At 40.0% G+C, this 21,465-nt stretch overlaps 2 protein-coding genes across 7 annotated transcripts; both read left to right on the forward strand.

The window, feature by feature from the left end:
• The first annotated feature begins 5,953 nt into the window (after positions 1 to 5,953).
• Positions 5,954 to 7,264, forward strand: LOC137283817 (4-hydroxy-2-oxoglutarate aldolase, mitochondrial-like). The gene has a single exon (XM_067815505.1). It carries the CDS (start codon positions 6,178 to 6,180, stop codon positions 7,138 to 7,140), a length of 963 nt encoding a protein of 320 aa, XP_067671606.1. The 5' UTR covers positions 5,954 to 6,177; the 3' UTR covers positions 7,141 to 7,264.
• Positions 7,265 to 11,377: 4,113 nt separating this feature from the next.
• On the forward strand, positions 11,378 to 19,752 carry LOC137298745 (glutathione S-transferase 3, mitochondrial-like). Of its 6 annotated transcripts, none has more exons than XM_067831043.1 (7): positions 11,378 to 11,471; positions 12,230 to 12,371; positions 13,814 to 13,878; positions 14,522 to 14,579; positions 15,479 to 15,551; positions 16,757 to 16,879; positions 18,969 to 19,752. In XM_067831043.1, the coding sequence occupies exons 2-6, from the start codon at positions 12,237 to 12,239 to the stop codon at positions 16,864 to 16,866; spliced, it is 441 nt and encodes a 146-aa protein (XP_067687144.1). In that variant the 5' UTR covers positions 11,378 to 11,471; positions 12,230 to 12,236; the 3' UTR covers positions 16,867 to 16,879; positions 18,969 to 19,752. The 6 variants fall into 6 exon arrangements, with proteins under 6 accessions (XP_067687144.1, XP_067687125.1, XP_067687138.1 ...); XM_067831024.1 differs by lacking the exon at positions 16,757 to 16,879 and adding an exon at positions 16,117 to 16,249 and having other exon boundaries at positions 11,385 to 11,471; XM_067831037.1 differs by lacking the exon at positions 16,757 to 16,879 and adding an exon at positions 16,117 to 16,249 and having other exon boundaries at positions 11,406 to 11,436.
• Positions 19,753 to 21,465: the final 1,713 nt, after the last annotated feature.

The following is a 21,465-nucleotide window of genomic DNA, read 5'->3' on the forward strand; positions in this document are numbered from 1 at the left end:
TAAGTTTGTCTATTCCATGATTAACAATGTTCAAGTTGTCACATCTGGACCAGACAATTTGTAAAGTGAGTGAGTTTTATACCAGTTTTAACAATATTCCAGCATTATCCCGGTAGGGGGGACACCAGAAACAGGCTTCACACACTGTATCCATGTGGGGAATCAAACCCGGGTTTTCAGAGAGGCGATATATGTAAAGTACTTAACGAAAGCATTGTCACAAAGGATTTGTCTCAGAGATTCATATTTCTTTGGCTTAAACATTTACTCTCATTAACTAAGGGTCAAATTTAGGTATGACTGTATTGGTTAGTTCAAATGACATGGATCCACATTTGTTAGTCCACCTGAAATATATTACCTCTACCAAACAGCAAAAGAAATGCAACTTTTTGTCAATTTTTAATTAGAAAACATAAACATGAACTCTTATTTTTAATACGTTTAATTTTACGAACTTGCATTTGTTTTGCTATTCAATATCTAATTCTCTGAAATCCCCCCCAGGGATAGGGTGGTGCATGGTCCTGTGTGTAGAGCCCAGGCGACACAATTCAGTTAAGCAATAAGGGCTTCCCCTTGACATGAGCTTGTCTCACGATAGTTTCAAGGACGCAGCCCTGTCACACAATGAATGTGGTCTCATCTCAGGAGTACTGAATCCTTGGACAGCTGACTGTTTGGCAGCTTGACTCCTGAGAGTTTCTTTGACTTTGGGGTTTAGAATTTTGAAGCTCTCATAATGCTAAGATAGTCGTAGTTTAAGGTTAATGTATATCACTTAGACTATCTTAGCCCTAAGAAAGCTTCGGAAATACAAACCCAGTCCTTCCGTGAAGTTCTTCAACAAAGTACATGTGATATATGTGGTCTCACTGAAGGGAAGTGAGTTTGTTCATGTTTACCCAGCAGGAAACTGGGAATTGGTACCTGACTCCACTCCTTCCATTTGGTTCCATTGGTTACCAAGTCATGGTGCCTGACCACACTTTCCATTTGATGCCAGTGGTTACCAAGTGATGTCCACTCCATTTGGTTCCATCGGTGTCACGGTCCCTTTCATTTGGATCCACGAAGTCATGGTGCCTCACCACTATTTCCATTTGGTTCCATTAATTACCAAGTCACAGTACCTGACCATGCCTTGCATTTGGTGCCAGTGGTTACCAAGCCACGGTACCTGACTACTCCTTCCATTTGGGTCCTTTAGTTACCAAGTCATGGAGCCTGACCACTCCTTCCATTTGGCTACATTAGTTACCAAGCCATGGTACCTGACCACTCCTTCCATTTGGTGCCAGTGTTTACCAAGCCATGGTACCTGACCACTCCTTCCATTTGGTGCCAGTGTTTACCAAGTCATGGTGCCTGACTACTCCTTCCATTTGGTGCCAGTGGTTACCAAGTCATGGAGCCTGACTACTCCTTCCATTTGGTGCCAGTGTTTACCAAGTCATGGAGCCTGACTACTCCTTCCATTTGGTGCCAGTGGTTACCAAGTCATGGTGCCTGACTACTCCTTCCATTTGGTGCCAGTGGTTACCAAGTCATGGTGCCTGACTACTCCTTCCATTTGGTGCCAGTGTTTACCAAGTCATGGAGCCTGACTACTCCTTCCATTTGGTGCCAGTGGTTACCAAGTCATGGAGCCTGACCACTCCTTCCATTTGGTGCCAGTGGTAACCAAGTCATGGAGCCTGACCATTCCTTCCATTTGGTGCCAGTGGTTACCAAGTCATGGAGCCTGACTATTCCTTCCATTTGGTTAGGTTACCAAGTCATGGTGCCTAACTACTCCTTCCCTTTGGTGCCAGTGGTTACCAAGTCATGGCGCCTGACTATTTCTTCCATTTGGTGCCAGTGGTTGCCAAGCCACGGTACCTGACCACTCCTTCCATTTGGTGCCAGTGGTTGCCAAGCCACGGTACCTGACCACTCCTTCCATTTGGTGCCAGTGTTTACCAAGTCATGGAGCCTGACCACTACTTCCATTTGGTGCCAGTGGTTGCCAAGTCATGGTGCCTGACTACTTCCATTTGGTGCCAGTGGTTAACAAGACATGGCGCCTGACCACTCCTTCCATTTGGTTCCATTAGTGATCAAGTCATGGATCCTGACCACTCCTTCCCTTTGGTGCCAGTGGTTACCAAGTCATGGTGCCTGACCACTCCTTCCATCTGGTGCCTGTGGTTGCCAAGTCATGGTGCCTGACTACTCCTTCCAATTGGTTCCATTAGTTACCAAATTAGTATCCGGGGTAGAGTAGGTGCTCTGCACCCCACGCTTGCCACTAGAGGTAACTAAGCTTGTCACAAGATGCAACTGACGGGAATGGGTGTATCCTAGTTGCTCATGCTGTTAATCACTGGATTGTTTGGTCGGACTTGATCATTTACAGACCGCCGTCAAATAGCTGGAATATTGCGGAGTGAGGCGTAAAACTCACTCACTCCCTTCAATCTGGTTCCTGTGGGTACTAAGTCTAGGAGCCTGACCACTCCTTCCTTTTGGTTCCATCGATTGCTAGGGACCAGTTTTGACCTGAAATTACTGCTGATGGATCAAGGGTGTTGATGCAGGGGCGCTGAATGCAGCGTTGTACAGCAAACAAACAAACGATAAGCATGGGTTTCCGGTAATCCCATTTCAACCGTTAAAAGGGGTTATAAAAACTTCACTCTTAGACAACAGGACATTAATGTCATCTAAGCTACAACTGAAAGTAGTGTATGCTTTAGAAGCACGTTGCAACAGATGCGAAACCATAGCAACGCGTTCGCCTTACGTTACTGAACGACATCATGATTTTGTATTAACGAGGACTCGACGTCGAATAGTAAAGAGAGTCCATATCATCCCTACTGCATCTGCCTTTATATTCAGTAAACACATTTTGCTACCATAAAAGTTAATCCCGTTTGCAATGTTATTAACGCCATACATTTTTGTTTTGGTTTTCATCATCATCAACAACAACAACCTCATCACCGTCTGAGTGCTGTCGTGGGGACTAAAGTCATTACCACTGCACAACGTCCACTGTCGTTCTAGTCATCATCATTATCATCAATCATCATTAGCATTCCAGGCTCGTCATTATCTTTGCATCTGCAGGCCCGTTGGCAGCTTCGACGTGCTCATCACATCATCATCATCATCATCATCATCGCCATATCGTCGTCATCACCAGCAGATTTCTCTCAGCTGACTCCCACCTTCCTATGCGCGCGGCCAACGTGCCTCAAACCCATTTTGCGATATGAGACACGGATCCCAGATTGCAAATTCCTCTATCTCTCATTACAAAATAACTTACATAATACTGAAGCCTTTCTTGCTACTGCCCGGTTGGAAACTGTTTAGTTGTCATAATTCAGTGAGTTTTGGTATTTTTCTGTAATATGAACCATCGTACTTCAGCTAACCTACAGATGGCGTTTTGTACCCAAGTAATGAGTTCAGTGACCTCATGAACTTCGACATACATGCAGGTAACTGACTGAATCTTGTCGCTTCGAGTAAACATTTATTTAAATTGGTTTCACGATATGTGAGCGAGCTCTGATCCTCGTGCCTTTATTACCACATTTAAGCCAAAAACTACGAGCATTATGTCTGGTTCTAATTCCAAAATAATAAGTTAAAACAATTATGCTCACTCAGTTCCAAACTATTTTAGCTCCTGCCTCAGACTGAAAGAAGCATTATCGTGAGTTCCATGGGGATTTTACTTTTTAATTTGCATATGTATGTGAAAATTCTATTTGCACAAATAACCCTGATGCATGCAGACATGATCTTGAAATTCATGTCTGGTATTCGTTTGTATGAATAACTGAATGTACCAATGAAAAAAGCACAAAAGTCGGTCAGGCCACGGGTGTGTTAATTCCGTTATTAAATTACATACAATATACAGACTGTCAAGATCTGATGTGATGCGAGTGGGTGATTGTGATGGTTTGTTTCTGGTGTGAAACTGAGTCGCCCGAACGTAACTAAACTGTATGGAGTATTGATGGGTTTGATGGTGCACGTGCTGCATGGGGTCAATGGAGCGTAACTGTCTGGGTGACTGTGAGGGTTGACGCTCGTCCACGGCAGTGAAAGCTGGGATACCACAGGGTGGTGCCGGATGGCATTTGTGTTGAAATGCTTGAGTATGTCTATTTTGTATTTGAAGTTGAAGAATGTTTCCATGTACTTAATTTCATGTGCTTCTTAAATGCTGGACATACTTCTGGGCATTCTTAAATGTGGGGCGAACGTAAATAAATTTTGGAAACTGAAATTTGTCTGTTCTGGTTTGTGACACGGACAATATATTTATGCTGACTGATCATTGGCTAGTACTGCGTCTCAGGCCTCTTTTAATGCTGCTCTGCTTCCGTGTTAGTGTAAACGATTGCTGATGTTGTTTGGTGTATAATATTACGTACAAGTATATGGCGGCGGTCTGCCAGTAATCGAGCCGAGGCTTGATAAACCAGTGACTGACATCATGAACATCGTTCTCCGTGATTTGTTATGGGATAACGTTTTTGAAGTCAGCGAGTCCGACCAACCAATACCCATAGTCGCTACAGTATTCCTGAAGACCAATTCTAACAATGATGTTCATGTGTATATTACCGTTTTAAAGTACTTTTTCTCACGTCCGTCGGTTATGTGACCACACGGTGAAGTATTAGATTTTGTACTATCGTAACTCCGGTTATAAGTAAGTTCAGTTTTACGCCGCTTTTAGTTGCACAAGAAATGGAGATACAGGACACCAGAAATGGGCTTCACACAATGTATATACATGTGGGGAATCCTACACGGCTCTTGATCATGTCGAGCGGACACGAACCACTAGGCTGTACCACTGCCCCAACCAGTATCAGTGGCATTGTAGATATTTATCATTCTAAGATGCTTCGGTGATAGATTTAGGAAGTGTGCTTTATTACACTATACATGGTGGTAGAACAAACTGTATTTCTCAATTCTAAGATGCTTCGGTGAAAGATCAAAGGCGCCGACAATACTTTCAGACGATAATGTTCACTTTTTGCATAACATCATTGTGTTGACGTCACTACGTCATTCCAGTCTGCTGAAATGAGACATATTGCCTTGTATGGTTTAAGAGATTCACAGATGTAATTAAAATGATCTAGAGAAGATATTTAACCCGAAGATAAACCGTCATCAATTAAACTGTTAATCACTTGTTTTTTTTCTAGTAACGTTTGTCTTAACGTAGCGGGGTGACACGTCATAAGAACAGCGCGTCAGTTAGCCCTGTGCGAGGATTCTTAATTTAGGCCACAGACACCGTCGTTTGTTTTCTGTCATAGATTAATCGAAATTAGGCTTAGAAATTATTAAATACGTCATCTTAGAAAAGAAATAAAGTTCGTTCTCACCATGTATAGTGTAATAAAGCACACTTTCGCCTCGAACTACTATAGTTAAAGCACGAGGACGCTTGCGTCCAGTATCAGTGGCATTGTAGATATTTATCAATATCAGATCAGATGTATTTGATTTATTCGGTTTGAGAGAATACAGATGAGCGGTTCTATCTTATTCGTACTCAGAAAAGAAAATTATGATTATATTTAGCATTGTCGTCTATGCCTTTATTAATATAGATGGTGATACTTGCTGGTGTAGAACGGAGAATATCGCTGTAGTTGCGGAATGGTCAGGACCATAGAAACATTATCAGTGTGAACACCATGAAAACACTAGATGAACTTGTCTGCGTCTATTCATTAATAGCGAAGACAGTGTTTTCTCGATAACGGAAAATACTTGTGTATTATTTTACGTTAATATGTGAGCGACAGATGAACAACTACGAATTTAAATATCGGGTAGCTCTTGATTATCTACACACAACAAAAACAGTTGTGGGAAAGCATCATGACCGGGTCAAAGGTCACGATGTCAACCACGTGACTTCCCATGTAGGTTCGCCAGTTTGCATATGCATCTAGCATTACAGATAAACGCAATGATTATGTCAAGTCAGGTAGGTCATATGCCGTGTCACATTCGTAGTGACGAGGCGATGTGATGACCCGGCCTGAAAAATCAACGTCAACACTCCGCACAGGTTTGAACAGCAAACGCCTCACATGAAAAGCGATCCCCTCACGGAGTAAACGTTTGAAAACATCAACAACCATGCATTCTGTATCCAGGTTATTTCGTGCTGTGTGGCCTTCAGTCACGGCAAGACTCTACAGTTCCACAACCAGTAAGGACATCAGCGGAATTTTCCCTCCCATCCCAACCCCATTCAACGCAGACGAGACAATCGCGTGGGATAAACTCGAATCAAATATCAAGAAATGGAATGAGATTCCCCTTCGTGGGTATGTAGTGCAAGGTTCGACCGGAGAGTATACGTTCATGACACCTCAGGAGAGAGTTGAAGTCGTAAGACGCGTTAAAGACTTTACTGGACCGGGTAAGATGTTGATCGCTGGTTCGGGCTGTGAGTCAACGCGTGACACAATCACTATGACCCGGGAAATGTCGTCTGCTGGTGCAGAGGCAGTTTTGGTGGTGACGCCATGTTATTATAAAGGACGCATGACCTCAAGCGCTTTCATCCAACACTACACTCGCGTAGCAGACGACAGTCCAGTTCCTGTGATTCTCTACAGCGTTCCTTCAAACACAGGAATCGATTTACCCCCCGACGCCATTATACAGCTGGCCAAACATCCGAATATCATCGGAATCAAAGAAAGTGGAGGTGACATTGCTAGGATTGGCAGTTTGGTGCACAATACTGCCAAGGACGGGTTCCAGGTTTTGTCCGGGTCTGCCAGTTTTCTCTACCCAGCCCTTTCTGTTGGGTGTGTCGGAGGGGTGTGTGCCCTGGGAAATGTTCTGGGTGGTCCGTTGTGCCAACTTGAACAGCTTGTCAAGGAAGGGAAGTTGAACGAAGCTAAGCTACTCCAGCATCGGCTCATCGCTGTCAATGCCGCCGTAACGACGGTGTACGGTATTGCAGGGGTGAAGAAAGCCATGGAATGGTTCGGATTTTATGGAGGCCCAACACGATCCCCTCTTCAGTCATTAACAGAGTCGGAAGAAAAAGACCTGAGAGACACTTTTGTTAACTCTGGCTTCTTGTGAGGAAGATCTACATGTGTGTATCTTACTCAGAAGGCTTGTCATATAAACGGAACGTAAAACATGAACTGAATATGTAGTATTTCTTTTATGCGAAAAAATACCCAACAACAACGTTTTCTGTCAACACTTTTGTTCTTTTTAGTTTCAATCTTTGATATGACCATATCCTTGACCCGTTGGGCAGCGGCTGGTTGGTGGTTTGAATCCCTGGTTGCGTTAAAACCTGAGAAATTAAATAGGGGTACTTATTGTTGCCCGGCTTGAGCTCAGAAATTAGGTCAGAAATAGTCCTGACTAGTTTAAACAAGCGCTCAATAATTTGAAGGTTACGTTAACATAATTATATTCACCTCACTTCACCTAACTTTGACATAGCGTCGTTATGGCGGGTAGGGTGTTACGATCATTAACACCTAAGTGACGCTGCTCATAATATCAAACACAGGTTGTAGTCCAGATTGAATTATTTCAGGCTGTTCTATAAATGCACTGTTACATAATGCATCAGCAGTCCAAATAAACACTGTCACAACACAACAGGGCTGGTCAACTGCAGCATACGTTCGATATATGTAACATGAACGCAAACCGACATATTGTTTATGTCTCACCATCTACACATTAAAATGAACAAAACGTACAAATGTACAGTAGAGACATACAAGTACATAAGCCACTCCAATGGGAGTTATAAGACATATTTAATATTTTAATATCACGGAACAAAATAAAGCAAATATATAAGTAGAATAAATAACTGAACTTGCATCAATATTATGCAAAACGTAAACACGTTTATTATTTTTTGCAGATTTTTGTGTAACCACAACATTTGTATTGTAGGCCTTTAGGCTAGAAGTACCGAATAAACAGAATCAAGATATAAACATGAAATTTTCAATTTATTAAAGTAAAATATGGTGGCGTTTTGAAAGATTTTAAAAGCACGGGCATTATTTTATTTTATTTTTTATAAGGTATGGATGGAATAGGGAACATAAATAGGATGCATTTAACAGTGGACATAAAGCCATCCGTGCCCGATGTCTCGAAACAAAGTCCACGCTGTGTGATAGTGAATGAAAGAAAGTTGTAAGAGCAAATAATGTTCAAGCGCGGGTCTGAGAAAACAGTTGAAGACGTTTCGTTTGTTTAACCTTGCCCACGGCAGTATACATGACGGTGATTTGTAATTAATCGAGTCTAGACCAGACAGTCTAGTGACTGTCGATATGAGCATGTATCTACACAGATGGGATACCAATGATGACGTGCCATCCAAGTCAGCAAGCCTGACCACCCGATCCCATTAGTCGTCTCTACAAGTTGGGGGCGGCGGGGTAGCCTATTGCTTAAAGCGTTCGCTCGTCACGCTGAAGACACGGGTGCGATTCCCCACATGGGCACAATGTGTGAAGCCAATTTCTGGCGTCCCCAGGCTGGATATAGCTGGAATATTGCTAAAAGCGACGTAAAACTAAATTAGCTCAGTCACTCTTACCAAATTTTTAACATACGTTATCAATTTTGAATTTCCGTTAATGTGAAACACATCATACCATAGAATTTCTTGGAGAATTCTAATACAGGCATGCATAGCCAAGACCTTTACCCAGTATTTGATAACTTTAATCTGAGCTTCTAGAAGGAAGTGGCCTCCGGAAATCATCATTTAGGGCATTTCAGTTAACTCCTTAAACGCACACTGGTCTTACGTGCACAGAAATAATAAACACACATGAGTGGGCGGAGCTTATGTAGCCTCGTCACCCGCGTGTTGTGCGCACTACTTCTCAGCTGCATTTAAATCCATTGTGTGTTTAAGAGCCCAACAAACGTTTTCATAAGCATACAAAAGAACCTTTCTCAGTGCTTCTGAACGAGAAAAAACCCAAACCCTTTGTCCCAATATAACAGAACTGGTTTAATTTTTGTATAAAATATTTAAAATATATGTTGAACTTTACATTGCCCAGTGTCTCATATAAATTCTTGTAATTCCCCATAAAACCCTTTCGTTCCTGTAAAACAGCACTACATTCCTGTCTTTGAATCCCTGTAATTTCCCATAAAACCCTTTCGTTCCAGTAAAACAGCACTAATTCCTGTCTTTAAATTCCGGTAATCCCCAATAAACCCCTATCGTTCGGCAGTAAAACGGCACTATTTGAATGGCGACACCATGATAGTATATTGGCAAAATGGATACCAAGATATTCACACCCTTTAACAACATCTAAGTATTCTCTGCCATACGGCATCTTTCTGATTTGGACAATTTTTCGCCAGTCTTAAAGGCAACAACGTTCGTTTTATTTGCATTAAATTTAAGGCAATGGCTTTCCAACGAGGTAATTTGTTTTTGTAGACCTCTCATTGATCTGATGATGTCATGAGCAAACAGTAACAAAAATGCTTTAGTAATCTCTGCTGTGCAGCTGTATACGACCTGTACAATTTTGATACCCAATTCTTGCTAATTCATTCATGAACAAAATGAACAAAACGTGGTTTGGAAAACAGTCTTGATGCACGCCGATATTGCAATTAAATGTCGATGACATAATATAATTAGTACGCACACACACTTTCCACAGTTATATACTTTTCTCATTTTCCTACACAACCACTGCTGGGTGAGAAGCTTTCATAATTATTATTTTCAACTGAATCGCGAAAGCATTGGCAAATCTGCAAATAAAACAAAAAATCTACCACATTTAAAGGGGCACTGATCCAGAACAATTTCCGTTGACTGGTTGTTGCTTTTGTTGTTCTCTCGTGAGCACCCGGATGATATCCCAGAATTCGTGGCTTGATCGTGACCTGTGCTGCGCCACCTGCATGCGCAATTGATTGTAAGTATAGATTGATCAACTACATATTTACTCATTATGAATACAAATGAAAACACTTTGAAGATTAATCATCTGTCAGTGGTAAAACATCTTTGAGTGGCATTTCAGAAGTTGGGAAGTACAAAATTGACAAACTTAATAGATAAGAACGTTTTCATTACGAGAGTGCGACGTTTCGATTTAAATTCTTGTACCGTTGCCAAGCAGAGGTGCAAAACGGTTAGGACTGGAATATAACGAAGTCAATGTATATGAGATCTATCGCAGGAAAAGGCTTTGGAGAATAAATATATTATCACTGCTGAAATAACCCTCTTTAAATCCTGCTAGTGATTCATGAATTTCACGTTTAGAATCAGCCCAGAAAGTGAGCTTTTAATAATGTTACATGAACACATTACAGAAAATATTCTTATGTGATAGCTATATAATTATTTGCTAATTTTGGATCTCCATCCTTAAACAATGGAATAATACCCGTACCCCATGCTTCTGGGAATGCTGCATTTTCGAGCATAATGTTAAATATTACTTGTAGGTGATGTGAATGTTAAATATTACTTGTAGGTGATGTGAATGTTAAATATTACTTGTAGGTGATGTGAATGTTAAATATTACTTGTAGGTGATGTGAATGTTAAATATTACTTGTAGGTGAGGTGTAAGCACACCTTCCGCGTTCTTGCAGATTTGTCATTCTTTAGATGGCGTATACTCTCTCTTATTTCAAACTCTGAGAGGATGTGCTCGTTGTACGAGCAATACCATGCCGGGGGACACCAGATATGGGCTTCACGTGGTGTACCCATGTCGAACCCGGATCTTCGGTGCGACGAGCAAACGCTTTCACCACTAGACTACCCCACCACCCCTTCAAATTCTCTCTCTCTCTATCTCTCTCTATCTCTCTCTCTCTCTCTCTCTCTCTGATCCCATGATGTTGCAGAAACCGCTTATAACTTTCTCTTTACCACCGAGTACAAACTCGTAGAGCGAATTAACCCTTATTAATTGTTTCATTCTCATTTAACAAACGCCGACATAAACTAACGTGAAACAATTCTTTCTTATGTTGGGGATTCTTTTGCATCAAAAGCGTGTATAATGCGTGTATAATACAACTTTATTTGTAATTATGTGCGCACGAGAGTGTTGCCAATATCATTCCAGATGAGTCACTACTACTATAGATATTTGAGATGTTGATTTATCAATAATTCTAAATTGCTAACAGAATGGTTTATGGTACATTTTTGTTTTTTCTTTAATTAGGGTTAGGGATGATGTCAAAGTGTGAAGCACATTTACCTTCCTTTTTACTTCTTTGGCGGACATTTTTGCACATTTGTTTTTTCTGTGTGGTTGCCCAAATCTTCTTGTCCAAGGGAGATCACTCTCATTTCGCGTCCCCTTCCAGAAAGCTCGTGGAAGACTCAAGGTCAGTTGCAGCAGCCGAACCACATATAACTTCAGGTGGGTTTATTTGCATGAGCACAGTTAATATTACGACCTGTCATGACTTTAATATAATTGAAACTAACTAATTATAAAACTTGAATTATATTAACATTAAAACTGAGCGACAAGTACACTTCCAGTGTCAGTAGTGCTTGTGATAATGTATTTAGCTGGCGAAACCTCAAGGAACGGGTTTTCTAGAGTCTAACTCCGTCTATCAGTGCGAAGTGATGTCGCTGTTCATGATGTAACATGCTAGTAATTTTCGTCAGTTTGGGCAAACAGGGGTTGGACTTTGGTCCAAATTTATCTTCAAATTGTTTGTGTCCTACCCGCCTTCGTCAAGTTCGTGACTTCATTCGCGTTGGACACCTTGAAGGTATCGGCTTTTTCGGACGGTAATTAAAATTGTGGCAGTTGTCAAGGTATTGTTGAGTTTACCCACGAAACAATGTGTATTTTCAAGTTCTTTATCAGTTAAGAACTCGCATAAACAACATGTCAGTTTTGCAGATGAAAATGAGCCATCAATTCTATTTCAAGTTAATAAGCCATATTCGGGATGAATTTTGAGGGCACACTTGACGGATCCCGGAAGTTTAGGGTTAGTTTATTAGGATCCATGTAGTATCCATGCTTACAATAATCTACCCTTTGCCATTTTTCCTATCTCTCTATTTTGAGTGATAAATATTCCGGACAGTGGCAATACTGGCATGCAAAAATCCATTACAAATATTTTATTGTATCCAGGAAGTTATATCTGATTTCAGCTGAGTCATGGTTTTGTCAAAGTTCTTTGAGACTCTCCCTGAGGGATACGGCTATGTGGTGTTTGCTGGCACTGGCAGCATTTTCATCAACATGTGGATGGCCATCAATGTTGGCAGAGCTAGGAAGAAGTATGAGATTCAGGTAAGTGGTTGCTTGTAGTATCAATGTCTGTTAGTAAAGACGTATGTTCAGAGATAATGCTTAATCAACTCAAAAATGATGCTGGCGACTTTCATATATATTCTGAGTAATGATTATTCTTTTCCTTTGATTCATGACATGCCACCTACATTCTGTGTTAATCCGTAAGAAATACGAACATGCTGCTTTCCGTCAAGCAGCCAGCATTAGTGAATTACCCAAGACGCGTACTCAGTGTGTCCCACATCAAAGCGATACTGTGAATACACGCTGTTATATTGTAGCTATATCAGTGGTATTTTTAAACCATGTTTCAGATGCAGACAAAACAACCTCAAGAAGCCATGGTTCCCTGGTGGTAACAAAGAATACCAGGAGATCATTGTTTCTTGCGCCTATTTTGTCAACATGTGAAACTTGTTTCAAAGTACCACTGATGTAGCTAAGAGATAACTCGTAGTGGCAAACTTGGTTAGAATTGATGCTATGTGTATACTTGTGAGAGGCAGTCAACAAGTCAAACCGAAAAGCAGTTAGAACAGAAACATCAGGCAGGCATGAATACACAGTGCCATCTGGAATCAGCTGCCTTTTTGTATACATTTGACCTAATGCCATAAATAATTGTGGGAGCTGTCCCTTGACCAAATAATCTGTTAAAAGTTAAACTGAGGTAGATGCATTTTGCAATGGGATGTGATCCACGCCGTGATGGCATGTTTCTGAATCACACCGTATTGCTGAGTGCGGCGTAAAACTAAACTCGCTCTGAATCGTATTTGCCCATACCTGTTTGGACTTGTAGTGCTACTGATCTAATGATTGGTCACTATCGATCTCCTATTGGTTTGGGAGACAAATCAACGAGACAAATCAACGAGACAAATCAACAAGACAAATCAACAAGACAAATCAACAAGACAAATCAACGAGACAAATCAACGAGACAAATCAACAAGACAAATCAACGAGACAAATCAACAAGACAAATCAACGAGACAAATCAACAAGACAAATCAACAAGACAAATCAACGAGACAAGTATTCATAAAAAAATAAGCATCAAATTAAACTTTTTTGTTGAATTATTGTGTAAAAACTGATGCATTTTTTTATCTCAGTGTACACTTCCGAAATGACCATTCAGTTCGGGAATACTGCGTGAAATGACTGTTTGCTCAAATGGTTTGAATTTAAATGGCGTCCTCAAAAGCAACATAAAAAAAATAGTCATGGTCATTACTCAGTCAGTTTCAGTGTAGAATGTCGCCCGCGTTCATCAGAGAGTATGAATAATGAATCTCAATATGTATGTTTCATTTTTTGTGATATTGTAGGTTCTGACCTTGATCTGACGTTAGCAGAGCCTTCAATTGATACTACTGTCCCTAGTTTGAGGTCAGATATAGAGGGATTGACGATGTATCTGTTCTTTGTTGTAGTATCCTGACATGTACAGTGCCACATCTAAGGAGTTCAACTGCATTCAGAGGGTTCACCAGAACACGTAAGCTGTCAGACAGTTATGTTTTTAAGGGTGTAACAGTTTATGAGATGAGTCCATATTTCACTAAATGACAGAGTTCAACTTTGATGAGGGAATTTTATTTAAAGTATTTGTTTTCTGCCCCCTTTAGTCATTAAGTATTTAATCATTGAATTTTTACTTTTCTTCAGCACAATTAAATAATCTCAGGCTAGTTGGCTGATGTGCTAGAGAGAGCTTCATGCTTCTGTGTGGGGTAAGGTAGCCTAGTGGTTAGTGTTCACTCGTTATGATGAAGACCTGAGTTCAGTTCCCTTCATGGGTACAGCATGTGGAGCCCATTTCTGCAACAGTTTCTAAATTATTTCCTACTGTGTTGTGCACGTTTTATCTGTATGTGCTGATTCAGCCCTTATCTGGACACCTGATGTATGTTGTGGCCCTTCTGATGTGTGGGTCATTGTACTGCAGCCTGATTGTTTCTCATGTTACCCACCACTGGTTGGTAAGGTTGGTTTCACATGTAGTAAATGTCAAGGATGTTCAAGGATGTTTCGTGTCTCTGTTTGATAGAATAAGACAGTAGTTCACTCACTCACTGCCTCTCCCACTCACTCTGGCTGTGTAGATGCTAGACTCCATTTTGTGTTTTCGTCTGTTTCAGATTAGAATCGTATCCTCAGTTCCTCATGCTCCTGTTTGTTGGAGGACTCCAGTACCCTGTAAGTGTGGCCTGCTTGCTCAGTATTTCAGATATATGCTGAGGGAATAAAAGAAGGGATCACATGAAAGCACAAATGTTCCTTTTAATTTTTCCAGGTTTCTTCCCAAGCTGTACGATATAAAGCTCGTGAAGAAACACAGGAGAAAGTAAGGGAACACTTGTGCTTTTATGTGACCCCTTATTTTTTTCCCTCATTTATCCTCACAAGCATCTTGTAATTGTCATTGTCCCGAGCGTTCTTCCTTACTTCCGTTATACTGAATATTGTGCTTGCTATAAAAGGCGACTATGTCTGTCGTAGGATCGACTAATGGGATTGGATGGTCAGGCTCACTGACTTGGTTGACACGTGATCAGTTCCCAGTTGCGCAGATTGATGGTCATGCTGTTGATCACTGGATTGTCTGGTCCAGTTTCAATTATTTACAGACCGCCTCCAATGTAGCTGGAATATTGCAGGGTGTGGCTTAAAACAAAACTCACTCATGATATAGAGCTTGTGAAGAAACATTGGGGAAACAATATGGGAACACTTGTGCTTTTATGTGATCTCTTATTTTGTCCCTCAGTATATATTGCCATCAGATTATTCATTCATATATCCTCACAAACATCACTGCAAATGGGAACTTGTAATTGTCATTGTCCCGAGCATTCTTCCTTTCTTCTGTTCTTCTGTTACACTGAATATTGTTCTTGTAATTAATGGCGACTGTGCTGGAATATTGAGTGAGGCATAAAACAAAACTCACTCATGATATAAAGTTTGTGAAGAAACATGGGGAAAAAAATATGTGAACAGGCTCGGTTATTTTTCTGGCCAGCCGCCATATTGCTATAGTATTGCTGAGTACAGCGTAAAACTAAACTCACTGTACTGAATATTGTTTATTTAAGAAAATCAGTGCAGCAGCAGGAGCCGTGTATCTCGCCAGCAGAATTGCCTATGCCCTCGGCTACTACACCGGAGGTAAGGGGAGACAATCTGGAAGACAATATTGTGTTGTGGTGGCAAATTATAATTCAAAATTCGAAATTGATTATTTCAAACACAGCTTATGGTCACTGATGATTTTGTTAAAATCTAGGATAATATATTCAATTTTTAGATTTGATTTACCAAGGGTTGGCACCATAGTCTTCAGATGATGAGAACTGTCTCAAAATACTGGTTAGAATTGGTTCGAAGAATCCTGTGCTTGTCTTTAAATCAATATGCATCAGTGGGGATCGGGTGACAGAGTGATTACTTATCACTGTATCCTTGATGGTACTCATTATATTGATCACTGGTATATTTAGAACCAGCCGTGGCATCATTTGAATGTTATACACAGTTGTACGGAAATAAATGTAGTGTCCAAAATTAATAAATGGACATGTTCTATGACAGGTGATGATAATATCTGTTGTCGAAATTAACACTAAGAATTCAAAACATATTTGTGCTTACCATGAGCTGGTTATGTTGTTATGGCTTAGAAAGTTGATAAAATGTTGATCTAAGTTTTTCCATTGCTAACTTCCGCCTGCAGACCCCGAGAAGAGGAGATGGGGAGCATTCGGACATTTTGCGGAGCTGGTGCTTCTGGGCAATGTGGTGTCCTTTGCCGCCCACCAGCTGGGCTGGGTCGGCAGCGGCCATTGTCGTATGAGATTTTGAATGTGGTAACCAGCATTTTTCAGCTTGGTGTTATTTTCTTTTATTTTGTGTTCTGGTTTCTTTTTGGAGATATTATGGACTCAGATTTGCAGAGGTCAACGCTAACAAGTCAAAAGTGTTTCTGATCATAGAGTGGGCGGTAGGGTTGCCTAATGGTGTAAGCTTTCATTTGTCATGCAGAAGACCCGCGTTTGATTCCCCACTTCAGTACAATATGTGAAGCTCATATCTGATGATCCCAGGTGTGATTTTGCTGGAATATTGCTAAAAAAGACTTGAAACCATACTCACTCACTCACTCTGATCGTAGAGAAATATTTCCCATGATGGCAAATAAATGAGAGAAAAAGACAATTAAAAGGGACCATGTTCAGATTAACTGATGTAACTGATTATGTCAGAAATTTGTTGCTGGACTTGGTAGAGACCGCTGCAAGTGTTGGTCCTTAGTGTCCACCTGTCTGCATGTGTCTGTGTTGGGAGACTGGTCAGTAGAATCTTGTTGCTGGCAGATCCTGAGAAGAGGAAGTGGGGAATGTTTGGGGCCATCTCGATGCTCGTCCTCTTAGGAAATACCATCTCCTTAGGCGCTCACCAGCTACGATGGGTTCCCTTGAAGTAGTGATGCCAACAGGGTACTGTGCTACCACCTCTGCTGCCTATCTTTGTGACATCATGATTCACATTCCATTATAATCATGAACATCTGGGATAAAATTGGTCCTCAGTAACCCATGCTTGTCGTGAGAGGCGATCGCTGACTTCGTTGAAGCATGTTATATCCCAATTGCATAGATCGATGCTCATTGCTGTTGATCACTGGATTGTTTGGTCCAGACTAAATCATTTACAAACCGCTGTCGTATAGCTGGAATATTGCTGAGTGTGGCATCACTCAAATTCTATTATACTGGTGTCGGCAGAGTCTAGAATTCTTAAAATATCACATAATTAAATCAATTATATACCCTTTGAAATCAGCTTTTTTTTGCTTGTAAGAAAACACAGGTCATAAAGCTTGCAAAATTTGTTCTGTAGAATTGCCTCTCCTTTATCAAGCCATTGTCATCTCGTAAGGTGAAAGAAACCGTGACTCCCTGTGAGCTTAAGCTAAAGAGAATATACCAAATATAGTTTTTGTGATGCTTCACTCCAAGACAGTGGGACCATCCCTCTTGAAATGCATATCACCCTTATTTGCTATGCAGAATTATGACCTTACTATAAGCTTCACAACTATGTTCATGAGTTCAAGTCTGGATTTATCAAACTGTTAGTCCCTTGGAAGTCCATTGCAGAGTGCCTTTTCACAAAGCGATCTTAGCGCTGAGGTGACCGCAACTTCCATACCTTAACATTGACTTCAGGTAGTCTTAGCACTAAGGTGACTAACTCCCATGCCTTAACAGTGCTAAGGTGACAGTGGTGTTCTCTCAGTAACTTAACATTGACTTCAGGTAGTTTTAGCACTGTGACTGTAACTCCCAGTAACTTAACATTGACTTCAAGTAGTCTTAGTGTTAAGGAGATCATAACTCTCACACCTTAGCATAATCTTTAGGCAGTTTTAGCGCTAAGATGACAGTAACTCCCATACCTTAACACTGACTAAAAGTAGTCTTAGCTATGAAGTGATTATAACTCCTATACCTTAACATAAACTTAAGGTAGTCTTAGTGCTTACTATTCTGGTTCACTACTTTTAGGGAGCATTGGGCTAGCCTTGTAGTAAAAGTGTTCACTCGTCACGGTGAAGAGCTGATTTTCATTCCCCCACCTAGGAACAGTGACAATGTTTGAACCCCATTAGTTGTGTCCCCCCAGCGTGATATTCCTGGAAAATTGCTAAAAGGAGCATAACACCATACTCGCTCACCAGCTTTCACATACCTGTCCTTCTTCATTGCATTGTAAATGACAGCTTATTTTAAAGTGTTTCATATTTTTAATTATTTTTTGTTTGTTTTGCAATTGCTTCATGTAGCATGGCTAGTGAATAATATGAGATACTCTATTAGAATGTTGATATTGTTTTTGTGAATGTATTTAAAAATACTGTCTATTCAGTAATTTCCATCGTCATTATACAATACATGATTATTTGAGGGCTTTCTCCTCATGTTTTTGAAGCATTTTGTGTTTGTGTTTTTAGATATTTTACGTTCTTGTATTTTGAACATGTAAAATATACTGAATAGCAAAAGAAGTCTTATAAAAGTAAGCGTTCATGTTCGTATCTTCTGTTTATTAACTTGACAAAATGCCTGAGTTGCATTTTATTTGCTGTTCAGTATATTTATATTCCAATCATTTTATGAATTTTGAGGCAATTTTTCAACATAATTCTTATATTTTGATGACAAGGCATATAGAAATGTTATTTAACTTCATCCAAAAGACCTCTGTTGTTATCAATCACTGGATTGTCTGGTGTGTGCTTCATTTTTAGTCTTTGACAGTTTTATAGCTGAAATAATGCTCACAGTGCCAATAAATAAAATGGGAACAATTACACATCCCAGCTTGCATCTTTGCTAAATCAAAATCTGATTGTATGGTTTGGTTCATGACCTGCAACAGGATTGGTGCTTATTACATCAACCACTAGTTTGTCTGCCCAGTAGAACATTATATGAACCTCATATCACTGAACTATTGGTGAGATGTTGAACAAAATATACTCAGAATGTATTTTTGATAACCAAACTGTTTCCCTTATTGCAGATGATGTGCACAGCCGTTGAGATGGAATGGTGCGTTTTAGGTCTTAAGAATGATGACTTTCAGTAGTGAAGTCATCAACAGGAGTGGCGCATATTGTTTAACAGTAACATTGCACATGAGGATTCTTGCAGCAAGGATGGGCACAAAACTTGAATCATATGAAATCCATGGGAAGACACCAAGTCCTTGATTGAAAGCTTTATCATGTTTAAATTCCAAAGAAAAAATGCTTTGATTACTTTTTTTTTTTAAATAGCTGAATGACTAATTGATGATGTGTGTAAATTAACCTATTTGAAGTTATGAATCATAATCTTTGTGAAAACTCAGGTACCGTGTGTGATTAATGTTAGAGCATAGTAAGAACATTTTGGTATTTCTCTGAAAGTCCTTTTACGGATAGCCTTATGAATGTAATTGGATGTGTCACTTGTTAGTGCACCCTCAGTGATTGTTAGATGTGTGTGTGTCCTCAATGTGTAAGCGCTGCAGACAAGTCCAGAAAAATGGCTCCCCTTTAGCTAGCGTAGGGTTTCTTTTACACATTGTCAAGTCGTTGGAGAAGGAATTAATAATGAAATAATAGTGGAGTGCTTATGTCCATTTCCACATATGTTTGGATGAAATTGTCTAATTCTGTTACATTTGCGAAGAGTTTTCTAAATATTTATTTAGGACCTATTTTTCAAATTAACGGTCAAGAGGATGAAAATTATGCTCATTTCACTGTTGAACAATACTTGTCATTGTCTTGCAGCATGGACCAATAAAATGTCTGTGTGCATAGTGTGTTCTGTGTTTATCTTTGCTGAATGGGTAAAAACGTGAAGATATGCTGTTTCAGTTCCATGTTGAATGAACGAACCTGAGTAGGGATACTGCTGTGAACTGTTCCAGGTCTCTGTTGAATATCTGACACTGGTCTTTGATGAAATCTGACATTGGGGCTAACATTTTGTACCATTGACCTGGATTTGAAATCCACAATCAGCAGATCCTGTCTTCACAATGGGGCACTATTCACTTCTGGTGTATATACTTGGTGAGAATCTCAACAAAAACACGTCTTCAGAATGAAAACGATACTCCATTTATAAAAGAATGTATTTATTTCATTGTACATATGCAAAGTAGTTTCACATCACGGATGTGGATAATGTGAGTAATTTAGACAGTGCGTAAGAAACACGTCAATTTACGTGGCTATACATGACAGTTGCCAGGCAACATCAAAACACTGGATCTAGCACCAGCTGATGATGAACCAGAACCTTTCTCATGGGGCAGGTAGGTTTGTGGACCTGCATGCACTCTGGTGTAATCTCCCTATATTTACACGTGAGGTCCTTAATATGCAATTATTATTGTCTGAAACCTTTCAGTTACCTCTGTACCTCATGATTAAAAGAATAATACTGGCCATCATCAACGGGCATTTTGACCTTTCAATACCCTGTTCTTTGAGATCTGTACTACAGCATGAGGATTTGATGACACCACTGCCGCCATCTTTGTCCACTCAATCCTGATTTGTGTGAATTGCCTGGCATCTGTCTCTTCGTATAACACACTGTTCATCAAGCCTAACACACATGCTGACCACTAACAAAACGAACACTCTCTTGTCACTCCTGGCTTAACCTCGAGATGATCATATTTCTAAATGTTAGAAATTCCTGTACATCTTTCTTTTACAACCCTATTCAACATCTCAAAGCAGAATGCCTCTTCAACACATTTTTTACAAAAGATTTTAAGTGTGAAAACAAATCACTTCTCCGGTATTCATTTTCTCTCATTTGTTTGTTGTTCAATGCCACTCAGAAATATTCCAGCTATATGGCAGAAATCACTAAATAATTTAGTCTGGACCAGACACTCCTGTGATCAACAGCATGAGCATTGATCTGTTTCTAAGCATTGATCTAATTCTAAGTCTTCACAGGTTCGGATGGGTGCTGTTGTACAAAGCAATCTTAACACTAAGGTGTCTGCAACTCCCATTCCTTCACATAGACTTACAGTAGTTTGGTACTACAGCACCCAGGACCTAGATTTTCTCACTTCTCTCAGCGCTAAGACAAGTGTCACACATTAACATCCACTTCTGAATATCTTAGCATTAAGAGAGCTTAAAAAATCTTTCCCCAATACCTTAGTTCAGAATAGTTTAGCTACACAGTATTTTTCTGAAATGTTTAATGATGGTTTACAACAAAAATCTGGCCAGACTGGTTCCCATCCTTTTAAAACAGTATGACCTTGAAGCGAACGACTATTCTGTGATCAACACCAACTCAACCAGAACATGAGACATGGATCTAATAACAGAATTTATGTCATTGTTTGTATCAATTTTGAAATATCGAAAGATAGACTTTATACATTAACTTTTGTGAGAGAGTTTTAATTTTCTCACACAACATACAAATTTCGGATATTATTCATGGTTTGCTTCTAAATAATGTCGTGTTGATAATCCATGCATGATGCAAAA

This window comes from Haliotis asinina, chromosome 1 (assembly GCF_037392515.1).
Source record: "Haliotis asinina isolate JCU_RB_2024 chromosome 1, JCU_Hal_asi_v2, whole genome shotgun sequence".
NCBI lineage: Eukaryota > Metazoa > Mollusca > Gastropoda > Lepetellida > Haliotidae > Haliotis > Haliotis asinina.